Source organism: Gadus chalcogrammus, chromosome 8 (assembly GCF_026213295.1).
Source record: "Gadus chalcogrammus isolate NIFS_2021 chromosome 8, NIFS_Gcha_1.0, whole genome shotgun sequence".
Lineage (NCBI taxonomy): Eukaryota > Metazoa > Chordata > Actinopteri > Gadiformes > Gadidae > Gadus > Gadus chalcogrammus.
Genome location: NC_079419.1, coordinates 12098001 through 12123453, shown reverse-complemented (window position 1 = coordinate 12123453; position 25453 = coordinate 12098001). Strand labels below are relative to the sequence as shown.

The following is a 25453-nucleotide window of genomic DNA, read 5'->3' as shown; positions in this document are numbered from 1 at the left end:
TTATTGTAAACTTACAGATGAGGACAGGATCTACTTGCAATGAATACCATGACCAGCGTTAAGCACACCATGGATTACATGGTTTAGGAGCTAAGCATTGATAGTCATTGTTTTAAAAAGAGCCACATTCTTGGCGCAGTTGTTTCAGGGCCTGATCATGATTGACTTTGGAGAGATCCTCAGACATGTCGGAGAATTGGGATTATTTCAGAAGCTGCTTCTACTCGCCCTTTCGTTCCCGAATATGATCCTGTCTTTAAACTACGGGAGTTTGCTCTTTGTGGAATCAGACCCGGAGCGCCACTGTAACACAGACTGGATCCTGGGTGCCGGTCCCAACCTGACAGAAGAGGAGCAGCTACACCTTACCGTTCCCCGCGAGCCGGATGGCTCCTTCAGCCGCTGTCTGATGTACGCTCCGGTGGACTGGACACTGGACTCCATCCGCCGATACGGCCTCAACCACACCACCGCCTGCCGGGACGGATGGGTGTACGACCAGACCCTGTACCAGGCCACCATAGTCACTGATGTAAGTTGTGCTGTCAAGCCCAATGAAGGGATTAGGAATTGTAACTTTGGGACTGGTCCCTCACAAGATAGTGACACATCCTAATTCCTCTTTCTTTTAACAGTTTGATCTTGTTTGTGACCAAGCTAACCAGGAGAAGATCGCACAGACAGTATTAATGTCTGGATATCTTCTTGGCTCCCTCTTATTTGGATACTTTGCAGAGTCGTAAGTGTATTATTCAATGAATTATTAAGCAGTAACTTTTATACGAGAGAATGACTTATTGTGATGCACTTCTTTTCTAGAATTGGCCGGAAGCGTGCAATACAAATACCAACAGTGCTTTTGATGATCTTCATTGTGGCAGCTGGATTCTGTCCAAACTACTACCTTTACATTGTGACCCAGTTCATGTCTGGGGTCGGGATGGGAGGCTACAGAGTCAACAGCATTGTGCTTGGTAATATATATGAAACTTATTTTTTTTAATATAGTTCATTAATAAGTACCTTTGGATGCTGTTTGGCTTGATGTTAAGTCACGTCGAGAGCAACTGCCTTTGTCTGAGAGTAGGCGCCCCTGTTCCTTTCCCTCCCCGCAGTGACCGAATGGATGGGCACTGCCAAGCGGTCTCTTGGCTTGTGTGTTTGTCAAATATTTAATTCTCTTGGAAGCATGTCCCTGGCGGGCATCATGTACCTGATCCGGGACTGGAGGCAGGCGCAGCTGGCCATCGCCAGCCCCATGGCCCTGGCGGTCATCTACATATGGTGAGTAGATCCAATCTTTGTTCTGATTGTCGTGATTGGACGGCGGAAACTCTTGCTCGTAGACCATTGGTTGCGGAGCATTCGGCATTACTCTTTCTAGGCCATGACCACTCTAATTCAGATGGGGTTTTTTTACCACTGTTTTGGGGTCTTCCTGAAGATATTCTCAGAAATGCGATACCAAAGGTGGATGAATCTGAAAAGGCTGATCTTTCTTGTGCCGCTGTGTGGATGGGCAAAATTAAGATTTCTGAAAAAGTTTACATAGAACTTTATTGGCCTAATATATAACCATGCAAGATGAGATCATTCATATATTTGTCATTGTTTGAATGTAGGCGGCAAGTGTTTCAAAAATGTTGGTGAAAAGCATGAACAGGAAAATCTACAGCTGGGCTTAACTAACTAACAGTTCAAACCAGCCAATAGCGTTCAGGCAGAGTTCCGTAGCCCCATACTGACAATCATTTCCTGACCCTTGCATCGGTGTGGACCAACAGGTTTATTCCCGAATCAGCACAATGGTTGTTGAAGCAGGGGAAGACAGAGGAAGTGAAAAAGCTGATTCTTAAAGCGGCAGCCATCAACAAACAAACAGTTCCAGAATCTCTCCTGGATAAGGTAAAATAACTGCAGCTACAATTTGGATTGTTTTCCTTTCAAAATAACTTCCCTGATACCTTCATCACTTCATGGTTGCGGATGCTGATACACATTTCTATCTTGTTTCCCAGATTTCTGAGAAAACGATTGAGGAGAAAGGCGTAATGGACCTTTTAATCCAATCCTGTATACTAAAGTATTTCGTTATCATAACCTTTATATGGTATGTGACACTCGTTCATTCATATTATACTATGCAATATTCCATTAATAATATAATATATAAATAATTTTCTTTGTTTATATATTGTAAATACCTGCAAAGTAAAAACATACATGTATATGATATATATCGTACATATTATATATATATACATATATGTTTTAGTTTTTTATGCATTCATATATCAAGGTATAATCAAGTATATAACGTGTATAAGTAATATTAATTTATCAGTAATATTAATGAAAATATATATATTTCAGGAAATCCATGTAAAATGGAAATTACAATTTAATCTGAGAAATGCTCACTGTTCTTGTGTTGATCATTGATCCCCTTCTCTCCTCTTGCTCATGGTTCTTCTTCAAGGTTCTCCATTAACCTCGCCTACCTGTGTGTTGTCTTCAACATCTCCAACCTGGGACTGAACATCTTCCTCACCCAGTTCATGTTCGGCCTCAGCGAGATGCCGGCCCACATCCTTTGTATCTGGCTGCTGGAGATACGGGGCAGGAAGGTCTCCCTCATGGCCACGGCTCTCCTCGGGGGATTCTTCAGCTTCTTAGTCGTCATGGTTCCCAGAGGTGCAGTTTGGAGCCGGGGACGGTGCAGTTCAATCAAAGATAAACAGGCCTTATGATGTTTTGGATTGGTTATGGATTATTATGTTATGTCATTATAGACCAAGCCCTCCTTGTTGGCGTCTTGGTCATCACAGGGCAGTTTTTCTTGATCTGGGGGATGTCCATATGTCATATTTACATCCAGGAGCTGTTTCCCACATCCATAAGGTAGGCCTTGATAGATATATATATATTTTTTTTTTCAAATTGTAAAATATTTTTGACAAATATGTAAAATTAATCATAATTATTCTAGTCGATTTTTCGATGTCTAGTCGAACATTGAACATTGAAACATCAAAAACATTGTGTGCACATGTACATACGTTGCGTTATTTTGGAGTAAAAATAATGTCAATAAACCCATCCACAATAGAACTTTTCGAGCATGTGATTTATGGTGTTGTTCGACGGTTTCAGACACACGGCCACGGGACTCTCCACCTTGGTGGTGAGGCTGGCGGGGCTGCTGTCCCCGCTGCTCAACCTGCTTGCGGTGTACCACTGGACCATACCCATCATAGTGTTCAGCACCCTGGCCCTGGGGGGGGGGGCCCTCACCTTCATGCTCCCAGAGACCCGGGTCGTGGACCCTCCGGACCCCCTGGACCAGATGGAGGCCATGGACCAAGAGGGCAAGCAGAAGTCGGACAACGGCTCGGGTGAAAAGACCAAGACGTAGTAGAAATGTGTGTGTCAACGTTTGAATGTTTTACATTGTTAAAGGGCCCCTATTTGAGGCCGATAATTACGAAATGCCTCGTAATGACGAGGTTGGAAAAAGGGAACCTTTAACTTTGTTGTGTCATGAACGTTGAACTGATAAATGTGTACAGATTGTCCTGTTTTGAGATTATTAATTGAAAAGCGGACACTTATTGTGTGCAATAACCGTAACTTGAAGTAGAGATTATGAGACCTTTTGGAGACACAGTTTCCAAACCTACAACAGTAAGGGTATCCCTTCAGAATAAGGCCACATTATTTAACCATATTTAACAGTATTTATTGCAGTATAAAGCATTATTATATAGAAGTAGCATCAGGGTTAGGGTTAAAGCTACGGTTAGTGTTCGGATTAGGGTTAACTAATCATGTATCACTCCTCTTTACAGGTAATTCTAATAACCATTAATTACAGTCTGATCAAGCGGTTTTCTCGTTGGAATCTCCCTTGCCACCATAACCTTATTTCACTGTTGCACAATAAATGGAAACATACAGATACATGTACATAATACAAAGCAGCTGGCCTGCGGTAATGTGAAGATCTACACAAAGTAGAAAGCTATTGTGCAGTAAAATGTTTATGTGTTGCTTGGTAACAATCCAGTTGCAGATCCTTTTCTGTTGACGGAACCAAATAAATGAGTAAATAAACAAACAAATCATTGACTGTTGACGCTTATTACTCGGCCTGGGCATCGCCCCTACGACCGAATCACAGCCGTGCTGATATTCAGTATTTTAGAGGAACAAAGAGATCAAACCATTGAAGGACAATGCGATTGTATTTATTTTATTTTATAGCAGTGTATATATATTATTATTTTAATGTTTTACAACAATCTAAACATTACATTTGTATGTTGGATCATTGTTTTCTTAAGCTTGCTATTTATTATTGTCATATTTATTAATAAATCATAAATGTAGAATATAAAATTTAGATTTCATTGTATATTCAAATAATACATTTTGTTATGAAATGCTGTTCTCATTTGGCACTATAAATCTTAGCAAAATGGTAAAATTAATAATTTAAAGTTTACAGTAAATTTACATTATGGTTAAAAGCAGTGGACACATGGTTAAAAGGTTAAAAGACAACATTCAATTGCCTGACACATTACCGATTAGATGGTTTATCTACCAAATAGCAATGCTTAACCAATTTTAGCCAAACAAGTCATCCATCCAGCTATTGTTTGGAGCAGGATTTTCTGTTTTTTGTTCAGTGCTACTGCAAAGATCACCAAGAAAGTTGGTTTCTGTGTTTGTGCTACTTATTGCTTGGTTTCCTGCCTCTAGTGATACAATGTCACCCATTAAAGGGTTGCTCTCTACTGGATGGTCTGTGATGGATGAGGAGTCTAAGCCTAGAATGTTGCTCACTGTACCAGAGTTTGTCCCACTGGGCTGCTGGACTGTAAAAATATCTGCACCACTTGCGAAGGGGTCGCTGACACCAAAGATATCATCTGAAAGCTGGAAGCTGGCGGATGCTTCAGGAGAACTGAGATCGAAGACATCGCCTGCTGGTGGGGCCGAAAAAGCACAGTTTCCCGAACTGAAGATATCAAAGTCCAGCTGGACCTCTGGTTCTCCTGTCTGAGAGTTTGATCCAAAACTCCAAGGATCTATGCTGGATGGACTTTCACGCCACGCTACGGGTGTGGGATCGAGGCCTACAAAGGGTTGAACTGTGAGGCTCCCGATGCCCCCTGTGTTGTCAGCTGTGTTGTGTTGAATCATTTCAAACGGGTCAGTACATTCAGCAGGAGTCTCGTTGGTCAGAACACCGTGGCCCAAAGAGGGGCCGAAGATGTCATCGGTGATGGTGCTGGTGGTGGAAGAGGAGGTAATAATCGGCTGAGCGTCTGAGGAAGTGAAAGGATCTTCAGTTTCCTGAGGAGTCACATGATCCACATTGGAAGATGATGCATCACAACTCGGTCCTGTCACAAACTCTTGTACATCAACCACTTGAATTGGCAGGATAGGGACAGATGTATTTGTATCACTTGCACTGATGAATGATTGTTCTGAACTAGATAAGTCCTCCTCAATGCTTTGAGGTTCCTCTTGAAAGGGGTCACCTGATATAGACTGGCAGATGGACCCATAAGGATCTTTGATCATCGCTTGCACAACAGTAGAGGTATTATAAGAGACTAACATGTCATGTTCAATGAGAGATGGATCCAATGTCTCACGGCCCACTGGGTTATCAAATAGGTTTGTATTGTCAGTATTTTCTGCACTTAGAATATTTGGTTTCCCTCCACTATCATCTTCAGTTGAAAAAATATCAACAATAGCTCTACTTTGTGGATGGGCAAATAGGTTTGTGTTTTCTACACTGGCATCTTCAATAACAGAAAATTCAATTGTCTCATGTGAGACCAACATGTTATGTTCAAGAGATTCTTCACTGCTCTGTGGATTGGTAAATAGGTTTGTGTTTTCTTCACTGTCATCTTCAAGAAGAGAAAGATCAATTGTCTCATGGCTCTGTGGATTTGATGGTGCAGTATCAAGTAGGTTTGCATTATCAGTATGTTCTGCACTGGAAATGTAAGGTATGGCATCTTTCTCTCCACTGGCATCTTGAGTAGCTGAAAGATCAATTGTCTCATGTGAGACCAACCTGTTATGTTCAGGAGAATCTGCAGCTGTCTTCCTGCTTTGTGGATTGGCAATTAAGTTGGTATTATCTGAATTTTCTACGCAACTCATTTGTGGTGGACCTTCTGTATTTTCTCCACTGGTTTCTTTAATGGCAAAAAGATCATCTGTTTCACTGGTTTCTGGATTTGCTTGTGGATTGACGGATGGATTTGTACTTTCAGCAGGTTCTACGCTGGCACTATGGGCTGGTGATGTAATGTCTGATTGATGATCAGCAGTGAGGTCACTTCTTGGTGGTTTGAGTGGTGGGGTTACCTCTGTGATGTCAAATGAATTCATAGCAGTAGCATGTGTATCTTCCTTCACATCATTCACTGATTCCTGTTCAGAGAATGTCTCTAGTAATTTGACCTCATCCTTTGCCATTTCTTCTGTCATTCCGCGGTCCCTGCCTGTGGATTTTTCTTCTGCTTGAACGGCTTCTTTTCCTTCTTCTACTTTCTGTGATTTTGTCTGTTTGATCCCCTTCCCTGTTGATGACTTGAAGAATTTTCCTAGGATTCCACCAGTTTTGCTCCCACTTTCACTTCCACCAGATGTGAAAAGTTGAGACCGAGGGCTTTTTTCCTTGGACCAAGAACCCTTTTTTATGATCTTCTTGTCATTCGGTTTTGCAGGAGAACCCTTCAGAGAATTAGATTTCTGAATAACCGTCTTCACACCTTCCACTGTTTTCAGCGGCGGAGCTCCTTGTTTGGTCCTAGTTGTGCTCCCTTCAGGAGACCTCTCTTCGCTTTCCAAATGTCCTTGTTGTTGTTCCATTTTGGTTTGTGTAGCTGATTCACTGTGAGCCACAGATTTATCTTCTGTGTCATCTAATATCTTGGCCATCTCTTGGGCAGATGCTTGCTTCTCATCATTGGTTGAATGGACATTCACATCATCTGTCTGTGATTCACCCTTCTCTTGCAGTCGGTTCAAACTGTCTTCCTCGCTATTTGGGATCTCTTGACGAGTTTCTACATTGGCAAGCTCTTGATCTGAAGGGTTGTTTGACTTTTGATTGTGTCTGTATCCATAAGGGTTATGGGTTATCACATTGTCTACCTTGCCTTGGCTGGATTCAGATTCTGAAATTTCTTCCTCTTCTGAACACAGATCAGAGGGTGACTGGCTACTCTCAACAACATTAGTGGCAAACCGCACAGTTTTCTTAGTTTTACTTGGGATACATATCTGATCTTCAGCCATAGAATGATCAATGTCTATGGTGGTGGGTTTCATAATTAAGTCCTTTGTATTATGTTCGGTGATAGCAATGCCTTTTCCTAGGCAAGGTGAAGAAGAATCCACCAAGGTTTTATCAATGTATTCTAGTTTAAGTTTATTTGAAAATGTAGAGGAATTGGTTTCCTTCCACTGTAGATTATCCGGTGCCTTAATATGCTGTGCATCTATTGGTTCATTGACACCTGAAATTGAGGACCTTGAAGTCCTTGCACTTCTTTCGCCCTCTGTGTCCTTAAGTTGTCCCTTAGCCATCTTCGATTCTTTCTTGTCAGCGTCATTATATTTTAAAGTCATAGTATTATTTGAAAAAGCAGGGGGTTTCCCATTATCTGGCATTTTGTTTCTACCAGTGGTTATAGATGACTGCTGTGCAACACTACAAATTGTTTGTTTCTTCTGCGGAGGCCAAAGTATCTTCTTCCCGTCCCTAATATCGATAGGTTGCTCTACACCCAATGGATTTTTGGAGCCCGATTTGGTGGATAAAACATTACTGTTGGACTCTAAGCCCTCAGCCACATTTGACCGCAACTGTGATAGATTAGGGACTTTCTTGACATCGTGTTCATCTGTTTTGGTATTTTTCTGAAGCCAACGGTCTTTGTGTTGCATGTGTCCGAACCCCTCATCATAGTTTCCCTTCCTTTTGAATAGTTGTTGGTAGTGGAAGATGCAGAAGAAATCTCCGTAAAGGGACGAGTAGTTGTGCAAGCTGTAATTAAATAAATAATTGCTTTGTTAAGAATGTATGAATTTAAAACCTAAGGGATAGGGTAGGATTTGAATGAATGATTTGATTTACCGATTCACAAAAGACACTTTACTTGAATGTGTTCACATGGTAATCAAACCATAACATTTACACAAACTAAAGAATTTGATTTAATATCGATGTGTAGAACAATCGTAAACAGTAGTCCAGAGAAAATATTATCTTTCCAATTGATTTATAGTATAATTATTTGCAGTTGATTTACAGTAGATTAAGACTTGAAGTGAATAATATCTCTAGAAGTCTCACCTCAGTGTCTTTTGACAGTGTTTACAGCAGAAACACTTTTTGTGCAGGATAAGTTTATTGGCCACCATTTTCTCCATTGGGTAGACTGGTGTCAAACAGGCTGAACACATTTCCTTGGCGGGAAGCTGGAACTATAGGATGACAACCACTGTTTAGCTACTTCTCGAAAAAGTTTAAGTCATTCAGAATGTCCTTTCATATGAAGATAACTTTAATTTACACATATAGTTCATCTGATACTATTGGTGAGGCCCTTTGTTTTATTGAATTGTCTGCATTCTAAACGTTCTTACTATGATGAGTGTTGGCTTGAGTTCGTTCTCCAAATATTTACTAGCTACCTATTATATGGGTGTGTTTGGTATTTGTTCCAAGTGACACGGTTTCCACACACTTTCATTAATGGTTAGAGGTAATTAGTGCTAATCCTCTGACAAATTGTAAACATCCTTTTATTTCCTATTTTTACTGACAGTAAAGGTTGTCTGTGTTCTATAATATGATTAATAATATTTCTTGATAACTATAGAATTGTATATTGTCTTCCAGTACTTTTGTAGTTATCCAATACAATGATATACTAGTGTTCTTAAAATGATCTAAAACAATAAACAAAAACAAGCAGATTCCTCTTAGTCACTTGACACATTTATTTGACTTATAAACAATAGGACATATCCGCTGTTTTAAAATGATTTATAAAAAAAAAACGTAACATTTACTATATAATCATGGTATAAAATAATTCATGGACATAAGTTAACATTTTAATGCTTTCATTCGAAAAGGAATAAATCATATGACATTTATGTTAAAGATTGCATAACATATATTATTAAAAGGGAAAGCTGTGCTTTTTAGTGCTTTGCAGTTGGTTGGCTGAATGTTACAAAGACCGTGCCTTCCTCTTTTGTATTGTTAAGCCCACTTTCCGAAAATGTCCTTCTTTGCATCATCGGGGGGGTCATGACTTCATATCTTGAAGGGCTGCCCACAACATCGAACAGCGCAGACGCCTTGCTGTTCGACTGTTTGGTGACAACTGTGGAGGTTTTTGAGGAAACAAATGAATTGCCAAAGCCATCAGTTTCTTCATACGTTTCGCTGACAGTTTTGGTGCCGATTATTCCAACAGCAGGTTCTGGAACAGTCTTCACTTCCAGGACACTGACCTTGCGTCTTGGTGTAGCGGGGCTTTGGAAGTGGATTGACGTCTGGCTGAGATCGCCGTTTGAGTTTCCCTCCGTTTTAGGCTTGAATGTTGACATTGGTGACTTTGGTTGCTCTGCGTTCTTTCTGGCAGCAGAATGAATGGAGATGAAGGAAGGGCAGGATGGCGCACTGCTCTGTCTTATAAGGGGTTTACGGCGTGCTTGGTTAGAGGTGCCATCGGTTTGTTTTGAAGGGCTTGCATCTTTATTTTTCTCAGACACTTCACCCGTCTCTTTATTGAGCTGGGGTTTAGCCTTGCTGGACACAATGCTAATTTTCCTGATGTTGTTGGAAGGCTGGAAACTTTGTTCAGACTTCAAAGATTCATCAAACAGACCTGATAGCCCTGCGATGTCAGCTTCAGATTTTAAACTGGAGACGGAGTACAAGGCCTTTTTAATGGCTTCTTCGATGTCAAGGAGCTTTGCCAATGTTTGTTCTTTCAGGTCCATTATGTCCTTGCTGGCTTTTTCCAGATCTTCGAATGCGGTTTCCACTGAGGAGGTGCTCTCCAGGTCATCATCAAACACATCCATTTCCACCTTCTTTTCCTCCTTCCTATTCTTTTTCCTGGCGGTTCTGCTTGGTGTGGCGATCCAAGCAGGGACATCCTCAAACAACATCTTCATAGATCCAACGTCTACATCGCTGGTATCGCCCTCCATCTCTTGCACTTGAGAAAGGATTATCTTGAGTTCCTCTCGTTTTCTTAAATTCTCAAATATCCCCATCGCTGCCTTCACGTTTCCTGTCATTATCTCGTCTTTGTGGACAGAGAGTCTCTGTCGTCGCTGATCCTCAGTCTCTTTTGCTTTCTTTTTCCTGAAAACAACTCTCTCCTCGGGCCGTTTTTGTTCTTCACCATTCAGGGCATTAGGCTGGACAGCATATGTATCCGTTGGAAAGTGGACAGCTTCCTCCTGCAATTGATTGTTGCACTGGTCAGATGAAACGTTAACAATGGATTTCTTTTTGGCTGCGGTACTTTGCTTGGCCTGCCTTTCTTGCACAACTATATCGTTAACTACTTTAACGTTCTTAGATAAAATGGAAGCAGACACATCATTTTGCTTCTCTCTTCTCCCAAAGTTCTGGAGAGCTGTTTGAAAGCCCATACTTATTTCATCCCTATCTCCTTCTGAATAACTCTTTATGCTTTTCTGAATCTCCTCTGCTGCATTTATTTTCCGTACAACATTTTTGTCGATTTTAGTTTCCGCCATTCCAGAACTTAATAATTCTGTGTCAGTTTGACTCAGAGTGCCCTTTGTGGGTTCTGTTACATTAGCCTGAGTTTCAACAAAGCTCTCCGTTGTGTCATCAAAAGATTTCGGAATAAATGTGTCCTGTGTGACCTCCCTGTTAGGGAATATTATGCCATGTCTTCTGGTTCTTTGTGGGTTGTTTGGCGATACAGTTGGCGTCTTAACGCTGTGCTTGGTATTCAGTGGTATAAAAGGGTTTTGTTCCCCACTCGGATAGGATGCTTCAAGCCGAGGTTGTGGCTGCTTACTCTGTGCTGATTTTGTCCATTCTGGCTTTGGTGCGAGAGTTGGCTTCTGGCCATGGGGTTTCTCATGTGCCTTTTGAGGGAGTTGGGGTGTCGTTTTGTCTTCGCAGTGATAAGATGAGGGGTTTCCATTTTGAATTGTTACAGGTTTTGGGATTGTTGTATTCTGTCTTGAAACAGATGGCTGCTCCTCGAAAGTTACTGAAATCGAAGGAGACAGGAGTTCAGTGTCAGAGGGAGGCATGGACACAACAACACCCTGCTTCTTAACAATCGGGCCATTTCCTGAACATCCTCTGCTTGAATTCCTGTATATCATTGCTGTTTTATAGTCTCCCTTTGATACATTAACCCTAGACCTCTCAAGAGACTGGAGGGCAAACTGCATGTTACCTCTTACAATATCTTCCTTCTCTGGGAGCTTATGCTCCATCGCTGCGCTCTGCAGCGACCTAATCGTTGCCTTCACATCTCCTTTAAAAACCTCAGCCTCTTCTTCTGAAGTCTGAACCTCACACTGTTCTACAGGAAGTGACAGGGAATCTTTGGCACAACAATTCGCCCTAACAGCACTTTTTGACACTTCATCTTTTTCACTAGATGGAAATGCATCATGGCTTTTCTGGCTTTTCATGGCTTCACTGACCTTTTGGAAAGTTGTTCTGATCTGTTGGCCACTGGAGGAAGAATGCGTCTCTGTTACTGTTGAGGAGCTCTGCTCTTGTGCCGAGACTTTGACGTTGTATATCTTTCCAGGGACGACCGTTTCACGCTCCATGTGCATACTTTGGCTCTTGGCCATTTCAAGGGATCTTTTGGCTGCTCTCACATCCCCAGAAACAATTTCTTCTTTCTGAGTTTGGCCTTCTTCCATGTCAGGCCCTTGTGTGGACAGGTCCATGTCATAGATGGTTCCTGGTTTGATCGCCTCACGCTCCACGTGCATGCTCTGTTGCTTTGCACGTTCCAAAGACTGCATTGTTGCCTTGATATCCCCAGCCACAACCTCCTCTTTTTCCATCATCATGCTTTGCTTCGCTGAAAGTTGTTGCTTAGCTGTCGCTATATCGCCAGGGATAATCTCCTCTTTCGGAATGTCAACATCGTAGGCACAATCTGATGTGAACACCTTTTTGACATTCTTCACGTCCCCTGGCAGCACATCACAGATGGTGCGCTCCACCAGGTCTTTCTGCTGATAGAGACTTCTCTGAGCTTCCTTGATATCTCCCCTCAGTATTTCAATGCGTTCTCTGGATGAAGGGCTTTGACACTGGTCTTCTTCCAGAAGCTCAGTTTGAAGACTCTTAAGGTACTGCAGGTCACCTCTCTCAATGCAACTTTTGTATAAGTTCACATTCCCCTTTTCATTCTCATCTATTCTACAGGACGTTGCAGTCCTTTGACTACTGGAAGTTGCCATCAGATCTCCGATGGTGGACTTGATGCCTCTCCATTCTATATCTTCACTTTCGGTTTTGGTTTGACAGTGGTGAACTAACGAGTAAACAGTCATCTCTGCATGGCCCCCGGCGCACTCTTGCATTATGATCCCCTTTTTTAAAGATTTGGTGTGAATAAGTAAGCTTTCAATCATCTGGGCAATAACTACTCTTTGATCTTCCTCTGGATTGGTGGCTGCGGCTGTCGTCTGGTTGACAGGAAGTTCTACCACTGTGGTGTTCAAATCCCCTTTCTCCATCTCTCTGATGATCGTGATCTGAGGCTTAAGTGTTGGTTTGCATAATAACTGCAGCATGATGTTCCTGATGTTTCCCTCAATAACCTCCTCGTTCTGTATTTGTACGCCCTCTTCAAGCTGATACTTTGCCATTGTAACATTTTTGACCTCACTTGCTTCTATTATAATACCACTAGAGTGAAGGTAGGTCAGCTCATGTAGACGGGTGAGGGTTTCAGCAACACTGTTGGTTGTGATTTTGTCTAGCGGGGTGGTTTCAAAAAGCCAAGTGGTGCTCTTCACATCGGCCTTTGGTCTGTCTTGCTCAATGCTGGGCACTAAGGTATCGTTAGCCTCCTTGATCTTGTCCAGGGGCTGTGATTCAAAGAGAAATGTGCTACGTTTCACATCTCCTTTCCCCTTGTCTTCTCTTTGGACAGTGTTTACTGTGCCTTGCTCCTCGGAGTCACCTTTGAGACGGTCAATCTTGTGGTTCTCAAAGAGCCAGGTGGAGGTTCGGACATCACCTTGCTGGACATCTGTGACACTAACCATTCTAACAAAATTCTTGTGGGCCGCCTGGTCTGATTCAAAGATTTGCTTGTTAAGCTGCACATTTTTTCCTACAATGTCCTCTACATCTAAGACAGCAGGTGTATCTGGGCTGGTGAAGGAATCCAAAGGCTGGGTCTCAAACTTCCATCTGGCCGATTTCACATCGCCTTTCTTGACATCTTCTTGGGTGACAGCTCGAATCACGTAAATCTCATTATCTGCCTTGATTGCGTCAAGGGGCTTTGTTTCGAACATCCATCTTGCTCCCCTTACATCACTGCTCACAATCTCCTCCTTTTTCACAGTGGTCACCTCATGAAACTGTCCCTCCTTGTCTCTGATGGCGTAGAGGGGCTGAGACTCGAATATCATGGTGCTGGACTTGACATCAACATTGCTCTCAGGCTTTTCAAAACAGGCAGACTTCTCCTCGAAGGGCTGATCGTGGATCTTGTCCAAAGAGAAGGTTTCAAATACAAACTTCTTATTAGTTACATCCCCTCCCTCTACTTCACTGATCTTCGGCGTGTCTGCTAGAGCCTTGTCTTTCTCATTTATCATGTTGATGGGACGGTTCTCAAACATCCATGTGAACTTGTGCACAGATCCCTCCGGAATGTGCTCAGCCAGATCCTGTGTGTCGGATGTCGTCACCATCTCTGAACCTATTTCATCAAGGGAGCGGGATTCAAAAAGTTCCTTCACTCGGGACACATCTCCAGACTGGACATCCACCTGGCTAACGTACCGGGCATCCCCTTCTACATTGGTGTCCTTCCGGATTCTATCTAAAGTCTCTGTTTCAAAGAGTCTCTTCACAGTTTCGACACCGACCTCTGCTTTCACAGAGTCTTGTGCCATTACGCACTTTAAACGTTGCTCCTCACTGTCCTTGACGCTGGCCAGAGGTTGTGATTCGAAAAGCCAAGTGAAGGATTTGACATTAGTGTTCTCTAGGGCATCTTTGTCTTTCACGGTTTCTGATTTGTCATACAGAATGTCCATTGGCTGTGTCTCAAATAACCATCTGCAGGTCTTAACGTCACCTTTCTGAAGCTGCTCCTCTTTGGTAGAAGACTTGGCTTCTGTTTGATTGAATTTGGAATGGATTCCATCTATCGTTTGGGTCTCAAATAGCCATTTGGCCATGTTGACATCTGCTGAATCGACTTCTCGAGTAATACCTTTAATGACCTCAACATTTTCTTTTCCCTCTGTAAATTGGTCAAGGGGTTTTGTATTGAACAACCACTTGTAGTTTTGGACATTGCCTTTGATTAGCTCTTCTCGGCTAACTGTTGTGACTTCGTGGAGATTGCCTGAGGAGTCCTTTATAGTGTATAAGGGAGTGGTCTCAAACAATGCTTTGTTGCCCTTAACATTTCCTGCTGTGATATTAATTTCCCTTGAGTCACTTTTCTCATCGCTACGAGTTATGTTGCTTATGGGAATTGTCTCGAAAAGGTTTTTGAATGATTTTACATCACCTTTTTCAATCTTTTGTTCCTTGACTAAGGTGCTGGTTGCTGTGCTGTAGTTTTCAAACATCTGCTTGGTGCCTTTGACTGCTCCTTGTTCATCTGCAGAGAGGGTTATTTTTTGCAAACGTCCGACCTCTAAGCTCTCACTGAGGCTATCCATGGGTTGGGTTTCAAACAGCCAAAGAGAAGTCTTGACATCTCCTCCGAGTACCTGCTCCTTGGCCAAATTCCCCTCAGCTGAGTCTCCTTTTAGCATCGCCTCTCCTCTGTTTTCAACAGTTCCTTCAAATGCTCCCATCTTTTCCTTCCCTTCTTGTATCATGCCCAGCGGCTGTGTTTCAAACATCCATCTCTTGCTGTCCACGCCGCCCCTCTGGCCTTCTTCCAGTGATATACCCCGGATCATCTTAACTCCATCCGTCCCCTTGTTGATGGTGCCCAGTGGCTGGGTTTCAAACAGCCAGCGTGCGGTGCTGGTGCTGCCGGTTTTTATCTCCTCTCTGCAGATGGACCTGACCTCATGCATGTTGCCACTGTTGTCCTTGATGGCACAGCATGGATCCGCTTCGAACAGCTTCACAGTCTTCTGGATGCCGCCCTTTTGTTCCTGGAGCTCAGACTTCAGTTTCAGGAAGCTGTAGTCCTCGATGGAGCTGCAGCGGCCCAGGTCAGTCAGCGTCTGGGACTCAAACAGCAGCCGGGCCCCTCTCACATCGCCTCTCTCGACAGGTTCTTTTAAGACGGTCTCGACCAGTTCGCCCTCCTCTGTTTTGAGTTTGTTCAGCGCATCCATCGGCTGAGTTTCAAACAGCCACGTCGAGGTTCTAACATCCCCTCGTACAGAGGTCTGCCTTCTGGCAAAGGCGCCTCGTTGGGTGCCGTCCACTTGCTGGAACACAGAAGAGGTGCCTCTGACGTCTCCACCCCTGAGGTCTTCTTCGTCTAGCAGCTTCCTGGTCGTGTGGGGATCGCCGATGTTGTCCAGAGTCCAGTTCTCGAAGATCCACCTCATGGACTGCACCTCGGCCTGGTAGCCGGCGTCCGCAGCCTCCGCGGCATCAGAGTGGAGGGCCTCCACCAGCTCGTCGTCAACCATGTCGTTCAGGTTGTCTCGTAGCTCGGGGTGGATGTGCTTGAAGAGCCTCTTGATCTCGTTCTTCTGCTGCTGCTGGTAGAAGGTAGAGAAGGTTTCCTTGGGTGGGGGCACAGGGAGGCTGGCAAGAGGTGGAGAGCCTTCATAGTCCAGGGGTCGGGGAGGGACGGGCGGAGGTGGAGGAGGAGGCAGGTCGTCGTCACTGTGTGACGTCTCTGAAACGATGACTTTTTTGGTTGCGTCTGCCATCTTGAAGTCGATAAAGAAAGAGGATGCAATGTTAGTTCCAATGTTTGTTTGGCCACGTTGTATGGTTGAATATATGTCAAGCGTTACACTAGCATGCATGAAGCCAATTAAGCTATACTTTACCTTGTTCTTTGCTTGCTTGCTTTCATGTTTTGCACACCACACAGCATCCTCTATTTTGCCAAGGTTAGCAACACTTCATAGCCGTTAGTAGATGTTGGACAAATACGCACATTGAAGTCACTCTTGAAGGTGTGGACACATTTGGGTTAGTGTGTAATTAGTCTCTATGATTATTATCTTCATTTTGTTTTGTTTCGTTGACTATTTTTCGTAGATTATTTGTGTTGAATTGCCTTTTTTTGATATAACTTTATTATTTAGTTGTTCTCGAGATGAATCCATTCCATTTTATATCATTGGATATATATAAAATATATCTAACAGTTAGATAATGGAGAAAAATCATACAATTAAATTAAAAACGATATATCATGTGCTGTAAATCTGACTGAATGAAGGCTGTTATGCTTACATCTTGCATTGCAATGCTTTAAAGAATATGTCCTATTGGATGATAACATGCTTTAAAGCCTAGGAGTGACAGCATAGAAGAAAGAGTGGAAACATTCTACTTTATGTGGAGTGAACTACACAGAACAAACACAGCACAACCAAACACACGTTTGTTAGTATAAATCATGAGTATTACACAATACCTTGCTGGCTTTACGTCTCGGTTCTGAAGTGCCAAGGAATTCCTGAGAACAAAACAGAGGAGGATTCAATAATTAGACTTTATTCATTATTGACTTTTACGCCCAAACAACAAGTACTTAGTATTACAACTACATAAACCGAGGTAAAAAGTAACAAACTAAATAAATCTGTGTCTAAACAGGAAGGTAAAACCTCTGCGGAATAAAGGGCCAACAATTCAGCTCACCGCAGATTAGACGTACAATAGATTGGACTAACGGCCATTGTAACCAAGAATAGCATGCCTCCCCCACACGCTCCCCCTCCTCCCCCTTCAGTGGGCCACGGCCCCCCGTTTTGGGGAGGCTGTAGGCATGGCAGCTATGCGAGGAACTCACGGGCGGAGCTGGGCTTCCTGCGTGGTCTGTGGCTGCCACTCGGGACAGGTAGAGGGCCGATCTGTCCCTGACGGAGGTGCTGCCGGTGGGGCTGTGCTGGTCCGGTCTCGACGGGGACCGGGAGTCTCTCTCGGTCGGGGAGTCTCTCTGGGTCAGGGGCTGAGTCTTCTGGCCTTCTGCGAGACAGGGACACAAACACGTTTCATATTTATCACAGCTGATTTAAGAATGAGTGGATGTACTGTGTAGCTTGACTGGCAGGTCTGGGGTTCAGATCCAACTGGGGCCTGTGAAAACTGTGGTGCAGTGTGACTTGATCGTTAAAGCAAGGCATCAACACTGCTAGGGTTTGGGGTTTGATTCCCAAATGCATTCATTGTAGGTTCATATTATTAATTTATATATACTTTTTTTCAGCTGATGTGATATGAACGGAGCGGGGCTGTCCTGTCCATTTCCTGCGTCCTGTCATCATCAATGGTTAACATGTCGCATTAAGTTGATAAAAGGTATTATTAAAACATCCATCGGGCCTATAGGGCGTGAATTGACAGCGAGGAGTATTTTTAGTTACGCCGGAATGTCTGTTATCTTCTCTGTGTCTGCGATGGACATGGCAGAGCCTTAGACAGAAGTAGGTACTCTCCACCCAAGTGGGTTAAACAATGTCCCCAAATAGAAGCGGACCCACTGGAGTGGACGGAGATAGAGGTGGTTGTCGTCACACGCTACAGCGAACCGCCACTTTGTCAACTGTTTTAACGTTGTCAACTGTTGTAACCCTAACTAGGTACCTTTTTAACTCATCTGCGACTTAACCTGCCACACTTATTTTATTCAAAACAAATGTCTAAAGCAGAAGTCATCGACTAGCTCAATTAACCCCTGTGATTTATTTTCTTTCTCTTGAAGTCCATGTAGTCGGTGGAGAGAAAAGTTGGGAAATCTTTTTTAAAGTAATGTAATGACAAGCAGCTTTCACAGCATTTTTTTAAAAACATTAAACAACAATATAACCAAGACTATCGGTAAAAGAGCCGACACAGGGCGGCAGTTGGTGGGAATTCTTGGCCGCCGCCGCCGCCGCGCCAGCCCGGGGCCGAAGCGTGAAACCCTAGAGGAGGACGCGCCGGAAAAAACACAACAGCAACTGCTGGCTCAGCTGGAGCGGGCGTGATTGTTTCGCCGCGCGTCGCTTATTGTGAGCTCCCCGCCGGACCGGACTGTCAACACCTCACCGGAGGAATGTCCGACCGGCGGGCTGACACTGTGGAAAACAAACTTGAGCCGCGGAAGTGATGTCCTGCGATAGAGCTCAAACCAACCGAAACGAACACGCCCTATCGTTCTTGGGAGAAGTACTAATCACGGCGAGCTGAAATAATGCTGTGTTTCAACGTGAAAGGAAAACATTTTAACTGGTTAATCGTTTCACGAGAGAAAAAGCTGTTGACATGGGTTTGTATCTCATGATGAACGAGTATCACATGACACCAGACAAAAGGAAAATATTCAACACTTGGGAGGTTTAAAAACTGCCCCGAACTTTGGCCTGGGGAGGTCAGTGACCCTGGCCTGTCTGTGTGTGTGTGTGTGTGTGTGTGTGTGTGTGTGTGTGTGTGTGTGTGTGTGTGTGTGTGTGTGTGTGTGTGTGTGTGTGTGTGTGTGTGTGTGTGTGTGTGTGTGTGTGTGTGTGTGTGTGTGTGTGTGTGTCTGTGTGCGTGTGTGTGTGTTTGTGTTTGTGTGTGTGTGCCTGTGTATGTGTGTGTGTGGCAGAGTGTCTGTGTATGTCAGAGCATGTGTGTGTGTGTGTGTGTGCCTGTGTATGTGTGTGTGATTGACAGAGTGTATGTGACAGTGTGTGTGTGTGTGTGTGTGTGTGTGTGTGTGTGTGTGTGTGTGTGTGTGTGTGTGTGTGTGTGGGTGTGTGTGTGAGTAATGGTCCACATTTTAGCTAGCCTCTCATTTTCTACGCAGTAAGCTGTATGAGGACAAAGGGCCCAGCAGCTACGGCCGGCGCCTCTCACGAGCCGGGACTTAAAGCATTTTCATAGCTGGGTGAGCAGGCAGAATGAGCTGCATGTGGGCCCGTGTGGATGTCATAAACCCCTGTAAGACCCAGGGTTCAATCATTTGTTATCATCGGTTAGCGCCAAAGTAAAGTGCTGCCGCTGATGATAATTAATAAACATTGACTCACTTACGTTCAGTTATAGTTTATCCTGTTTATAAAGCGCTTTTAATTTTAGCAGTCTAACAGTGCTGTCCAGGGCAAAAGCAAATGGGCACTTCCTGCAAAATGGACCAAATAAACCATCAGGGGGAAATGATCCTTGTCTAAATTCCGGAGATTAAGGGGAAATGCTCTTTGGTTCTTCTCTGTTCAGAGGACTGATTTGAGGATGAGTTTCCATCACTAGGCTGCATGTTAAGATATTCCCCATTTAGCCTTGTACTCCCCAGAGGCTTTTTAAAAGAGAAACACTCAGGTCAACTGTCATGTACTAGCCCCAGCGCTGCGTTCCCCAGCAGGGGCCTCTGCCTCTTGTCTCTCCCTCAGTAACGTGAGGCACAGTAATGCGACGGGCCCTTGGGGGCCACGACAGCTGTCCAAATGACAGGGAAATCCAGTTGGTATTTATCTGGGCCACCACCTTTACCACCATCAGCTGCTCCTGGCTGAATGCACATTCACAGACTGCAATGAAAAGCCACCACCATGTTGCGGGCCCCTCCCACTGGAGGCCAGACCTCCCAAAAAGCAGATCAAAGATCTTCAGTTCACGCCAGTGACCTGAATGCTCAGATCTGATCTGGTGGAGCCGAGTGGTTCACACTGCGAGCACAGGGCCAGCGAGATCGGATGGGGATCGGGTCTGGGGCCCCGTATAAAAGTGGCCCCTAAATCTGATGAGAAGAAAATCTGATTCCATGTGATGTGTGCAAAGTCTGGCTTCAATTCGATCACGCTCAATATTGTAATAAATTATAATAATCATCACTAAGCATTATTTTGAAAGAAAAAAGTAAAGCAATGCAACATCGTGTCACATTGCGCCTCTGTTCGTATACATCATGCAAGTAGTGTTACCCTGTGTCTTCACGACAACCCTATAGAGGCCAGTTATTGGCTGATCTCTGAGATTGACCCACCATTCCAGGCTATAGATGGATTACAGGCTGGGAAATGATGTCTACTCATGTCTGTTATGAGTAACACGCCGGAGAGCCAATGACCTTGGTCATACAAACTCCTACTATTATACATTATCGACCAAATTACCTAAATATATTGACCATTGAGCCTACCCTGATTACTCATTAAAACACAACTAAAGCCCCTAGTACTCTACTCTTGTAGAACACCCTGGGGCATGGAGAAATTAACCTGTAGAGCCCACAATATTACCCTCAATATTCTGGCCCAATATTAAATAACTCTTTCGTGACACAAAACAAATAGGAATATTAAATGCATGCAAAGTTGCAAACCATTTATACAAATTAATTTATAATAATATTATTTTTTCCCCTCAAATGAATTGTATATAAATCCTATTGACTCAACTCTTGTGAAATAATCTATAAATTGAAACTTTATCCGTGACAAAAAGGTATACTACGAAAAGCATTTCAAAATGTTTCCCTCCACAACGCTGGGCGTTAATACTCACATAGGTGCTCCCCAGCGCGGCGCTGAAGCTAACGTCGGCGTGTCGATAAAGCTCCCTGATAGATCCTGTAGCCTGGTGGCGTCGGCCTCGGTGCGGCTCCAGCTGCTCCACTCGGTGTGTGTGTATCTCTGGGGGAGTGTACCTCTCTCTCTGTGTCTCTCTGCGTGTCTCTGAGGGTCAGCTCTCTCTCTGGTCTACTGGTCCCAGTGACAGCTGATTTTTATCAGAGCTGCTGCTCAGGTCAGGGAGGGGCAGGGGTTAGGGGGGGGGGGCTATTTTGGTAGGGTGGGACGGCGACGGTATACTCAGCTGAGTCCATCACCTCCTTTAGGCCCCGGCGTGGGGGGTGAGGAGGGGGAGATGGGTGGGGGACTCCCCTCCCATTCCCACGGCAACCCTGTCAGATATCTATTATGGGCCAATGGTGCGTCTTGGACGTGATGTCACCGGGCAAGAGAAGCCAATATTAATCCAACCTTCTGACGTGGTGTCACTCCTACTTTGGTAAGAAGTTCTATTGACAAGATGGATTAACTATGGATAACATGCCCTTATGGGAGGGCCTTCTTTCCTGGTTCTTCACATCAATATGGAATTGGAGAACTGGGCCTTCTTTTTGTTTGGTAGCTTACAGTTTAAGACTTTTATAAAAATGCACTTTGTTTATTGCTAAATTGGAAATGATTTTAAATTGGGTAATAATATGTAGTATTATTATTATCATTAGTAGTACTAGCAGTATAGTAGTAGTAATAGTAGTAGTAGTAGTAGTAGTAGTAGTAGTAGTAGAAGTAGTAGTAGTTGTATATTAGTAGTAATAGTAGTAGTTTTAGTAGTAGTAGTTTTAGCAGTAGTAGTAGTAGTAGTTTTAGTAGTAGTAGTATCAGCATCTTGTCATTAGCCTATTATCACTATTATAAAGGAAATGAACAAGAAAGACCTTGATCCTGGACTGTGGCCTCGATCACAAGCCCTCACCCGTGTCGTTTGTTGTGAGGTTGTAACCGTGTCTCAAGCAGCCGGAGCTGTGTCACGTCTCGGATACGATGGCATGCGAGGCCGCCGAGGTGTGCGTCACGCTCACAACAGTCATCACGGTCATTACCGCCACCGACACCTACGCGTCTATCTTGAGCATGTTGCTCCATACGCATTGCTATGCTTGTACACACTCGTCTCTGTATTTATCTATCTGGGATGACCAACAGAGGATGAGACTCTAACATCTTAAAGAACTTGAATTACCGTTAAGCTAGCACTCTAGCTTGCGGGGGGCACACCGTGGCCTTGACATTGTGGCTTGCCGGTAATTTGAGAGCGGGTGACTTCACTCTACTCTTCTGTTTCAGACGCTTTCATGTCCTGTTCCTCAAGGCTTTCACCTCAAATGGGAGATTGACGGGTCGGCCTTACAGCATATGTGGTCAGGTTCAGACAAAGCAGCAGAAAGTGGGCCACTAGTAGCCGCCTTTAAAAACATACTGCCTACAAGTTTCCACAGTTTGACAACTTTGACAAAAGAAAGTAAAGAAGGAAGGATAGAAGAAAGGAATGAGAGAAAGAAAGAACATAACTTCAAAGCGGTTGATAATGACTTCAAATAGGACAGCAATTGTTAAAACAATGTGGATTATTAAGTGGGAAGAAGCAGAAAAACAACTGATTCTAATTTTGAATGGCGCCTGTTGTGTTCTTTGAGGAAAACCGTTTGGATGACTAAACAACCATTTTGACCTTTATACACGTACGACAGTCCTGGAAACCCTTCAGCGGTCTCGCCGGCCTGGTCAGATTTCACGGAGCATTACTCACCATGGGGGTACTTGGGCGATCTAAAAGAAGCCTCCGGAAGTACATCGTTTGTTGTGTCTCTGTGGCTATTTTCATCCTTGACTTCTTTCTGTGAAAGTACAACGAGCAAAGCATAATTCATATAGGGCTACTATTATTATGAGGCTGAGTAGTAATAATTAATAATTATTAACTAATAATTTGGTTAATACTTAACCAAAACATTTAGAAACTCAAAACAGGATAAATGTCAACACACAAGCATCAATACAATATTTAATGATTAACATGCTGGTTTTCGAATGTGAAAGCACACACACATACACACACACACAAACTCCCTCTCTCTCTCTCTCTGACGCACGCACGCACGCACACACACACACACACACACACACACACACACACACACACACACACACACACACACACACACACACACACACACACACACACACACACACACACACACACACACACACACACACACACACACTACCTGAGGGCCTGTGTTCCTTTCCGAGGCGCTCTGTCCTATCCCTGCCACTAGGGGGTGTCCTCCAATGACCGGCGCGGTGTGAAGCCTCGGGCTGCTGCCGTAGTCCCGCCGGAGCGAGGACTTGGACTCAAACAGGTCTCTCAGAGCGCTGGTACCGCTGACCACAGGCTCTCTGCAGGCCAGGTGCTCCACAGAGCGGCTCCTGCAGAGCGGGAAGCTCCCTTCCTGCGGGCTCCCCCCGCCCTCCAAGGGGTCCGCCTAGAGGGAAGGCATCGCACATCACATCACACCTCCCGCTCTACGTTGTATGGAGTGTGTCGTGTCTTGTGAGAATAACAGTGTAGTGCAGTGGTTCTGTGCTCGTTTTTTTTTGTCAGCCAAAAGGTACTGGGTTTGATCCCTGTGATGCCTAACCGCTGTACCTGACTATACCTACGCCTAACCAATACCTATCCTTAACCTATACCTAACCTACACCTATCCTTAACCTATAGCTAAACTATACATATCCTTAACCTATACCTAACCTATAGCTATCCTTAACCTATAGCTAAACTAAACATATCCTAACCTATACCTAACATATAGCTATCCTTAACCTATAGCTAAACTAAACATATCCTAACCTATACCTAACATATAGCTATCCTTAACCTATAGCTAAACTATACATATCCTTGATCTATACCAAAATATACCTATCCCCAACCTACACATAACCAGTACCGCTCCTTAACCTATACCTAAACTATACCTATCCTTAACCTATCCTATTCCTAGACATATATCTATATCTATACCTAATCTAGGTACCTCACCTTTACCTAACTTATACCTGTCTTTAGGACATATATCTCCAGTCACTTCAGGACCGTTTGTGAGAAAGCCGTCTGCTGATGACCAAATAGTAAATAGTTACCTCAAGCTCAGCTTTTTCACAATTCCTCAGGTCTCCAATGCTCTGGTACCTGTAAGGTGGCCATGTTTGGTGACTTGGTACTATGACATCTTCTTTCATGACCACAGGCACAATATGCATGTTTTGCATGGTATGCTATAGATGTATATAGAGTTGTGCAGTACTCACTGTTGCACCAGCTGCAACACAGACTTCCTGTTTAGGGAGAGATGGTTGGATGTCTCGACCCATGACGCCTCTGGATTCCCTGACAGGTTCTTCAGGGATTGGCTCTTCCGTATGTTGTGCATTGCCATGGCAACTTCCTCAACCAGCTGTCAAAACCCTTTTGAAAAACATTAAAAAGAACAATAATCATAATAAATATTTGTGATTTCAAATTTTGAAACTTTCTCGAAAATCGATTTGATTCAGAAAAATTGTTATTGCAGAATTGTTAATTTCAAAGATAGTTAAAAAATGTAGGTGCAAAATATATGCTTACATCTGAATTGAGGTATAAAACTAATAAACAAATCGATACATCCACCCCAGATCCCCTCTTTCATAGCGAGACTCTCGTGATTCATTGGTGCAGACAGGCGCTCTGTCATATGATTCTGTTAATGTGTAGGCCTCCCGGGACAGGTCGTAAACCTCACACCACCAAACTCTCAAGTGTCGAACTACATACCCGCATGAAAGCTATACGTTTAAAACGGAAACAGACTCCATAACATGCACCAATCATCGCCATCCCCATGTGCTTCAGCAGATGTCATTTGTTAATCCATCGTGCCCATGAGACCGTTTATGATAGCCTCTGAGTTCATCAAATTCAAATCATAGCAATTTAAGACGTACAATGGTAGGAGTGGTGCAAAGTGCATCGCAACACAGAGTCGCAGACGATCAATGAGAATAATAACCAAAGTTACACCCCTCTGTGCCGGGGCCGTTCAGAGAGAATACAGTGTATATTTACCTCCTGAGAAGGGCCGAGAAGGAGAGAGAGCCAGCGTGCATCTCCCTGTCTTGGCTTCCCCTGGTTGTGCGGCTTGTTGGGGCGAAGCTGTCTGCCCCTCTCACGAGTCTCAGTAATGCTCAGGGGTTAAAGTCCCCCCGTTTACCACCCTGTGATTCAGTAAAATCATTCATTTTTATTGTGCCATGCAGCGTATGCGGTTTTAACGTTCTAGACGGCCTTACCACCATGGACACGTCACACGCCCGATCTCGTCTGATCTCGGAAGCTAAGCATGGTCGGGCCTGGTTAGTGTCTAGAAAAGCGCTATTCAATCCATTATTATTATTATTA

General features: G+C 43.8%; 2 protein-coding genes across 3 annotated transcripts; one reads left to right on the top strand and one right to left on the bottom strand.

Annotated features, from left to right (window-relative positions):
• The first annotated feature begins 157 nt into the window (after positions 1-157).
• On the top strand, positions 158-4112 carry LOC130387302 (solute carrier family 22 member 13-like). Its single transcript, XM_056596327.1, has 9 exons — positions 158-532; positions 636-739; positions 820-974; positions 1116-1284; positions 1785-1905; positions 2019-2110; positions 2480-2694; positions 2793-2901; positions 3154-4112. The coding sequence occupies exons 1-9, from the start codon at positions 158-160 to the stop codon at positions 3413-3415; spliced, it is 1602 nt and encodes a 533-aa protein (XP_056452302.1). The 3' UTR covers positions 3416-4112.
• On the bottom strand, positions 2391-25305 carry xirp1 (xin actin binding repeat containing 1). 2 transcript variants are annotated; one of them, XM_056596326.1, is made up of 9 exons: positions 25121-25305; positions 24325-24481; positions 24157-24205; positions 23238-23495; positions 22760-22847; positions 17274-17449; positions 16896-16937; positions 8396-8526; positions 2391-8086 (listed from the first exon to the last, which is right to left on the bottom strand). In XM_056596326.1, the coding sequence occupies exons 2-9, from the start codon at positions 24450-24452 to the stop codon at positions 4630-4632; spliced, it is 4329 nt and encodes a 1442-aa protein (XP_056452301.1). In that variant the 5' UTR covers positions 24453-24481; positions 25121-25305; the 3' UTR covers positions 2391-4629. The 2 variants fall into 2 exon arrangements, with proteins under 2 accessions (XP_056452301.1, XP_056452300.1); XM_056596325.1 differs by lacking the exons at positions 2391-8086; positions 8396-8526 and adding exons at positions 11229-11318; positions 11764-16176 and having other exon boundaries at positions 25121-25229.
• Between the last annotated feature and the right edge of the window lie 148 nt (positions 25306-25453).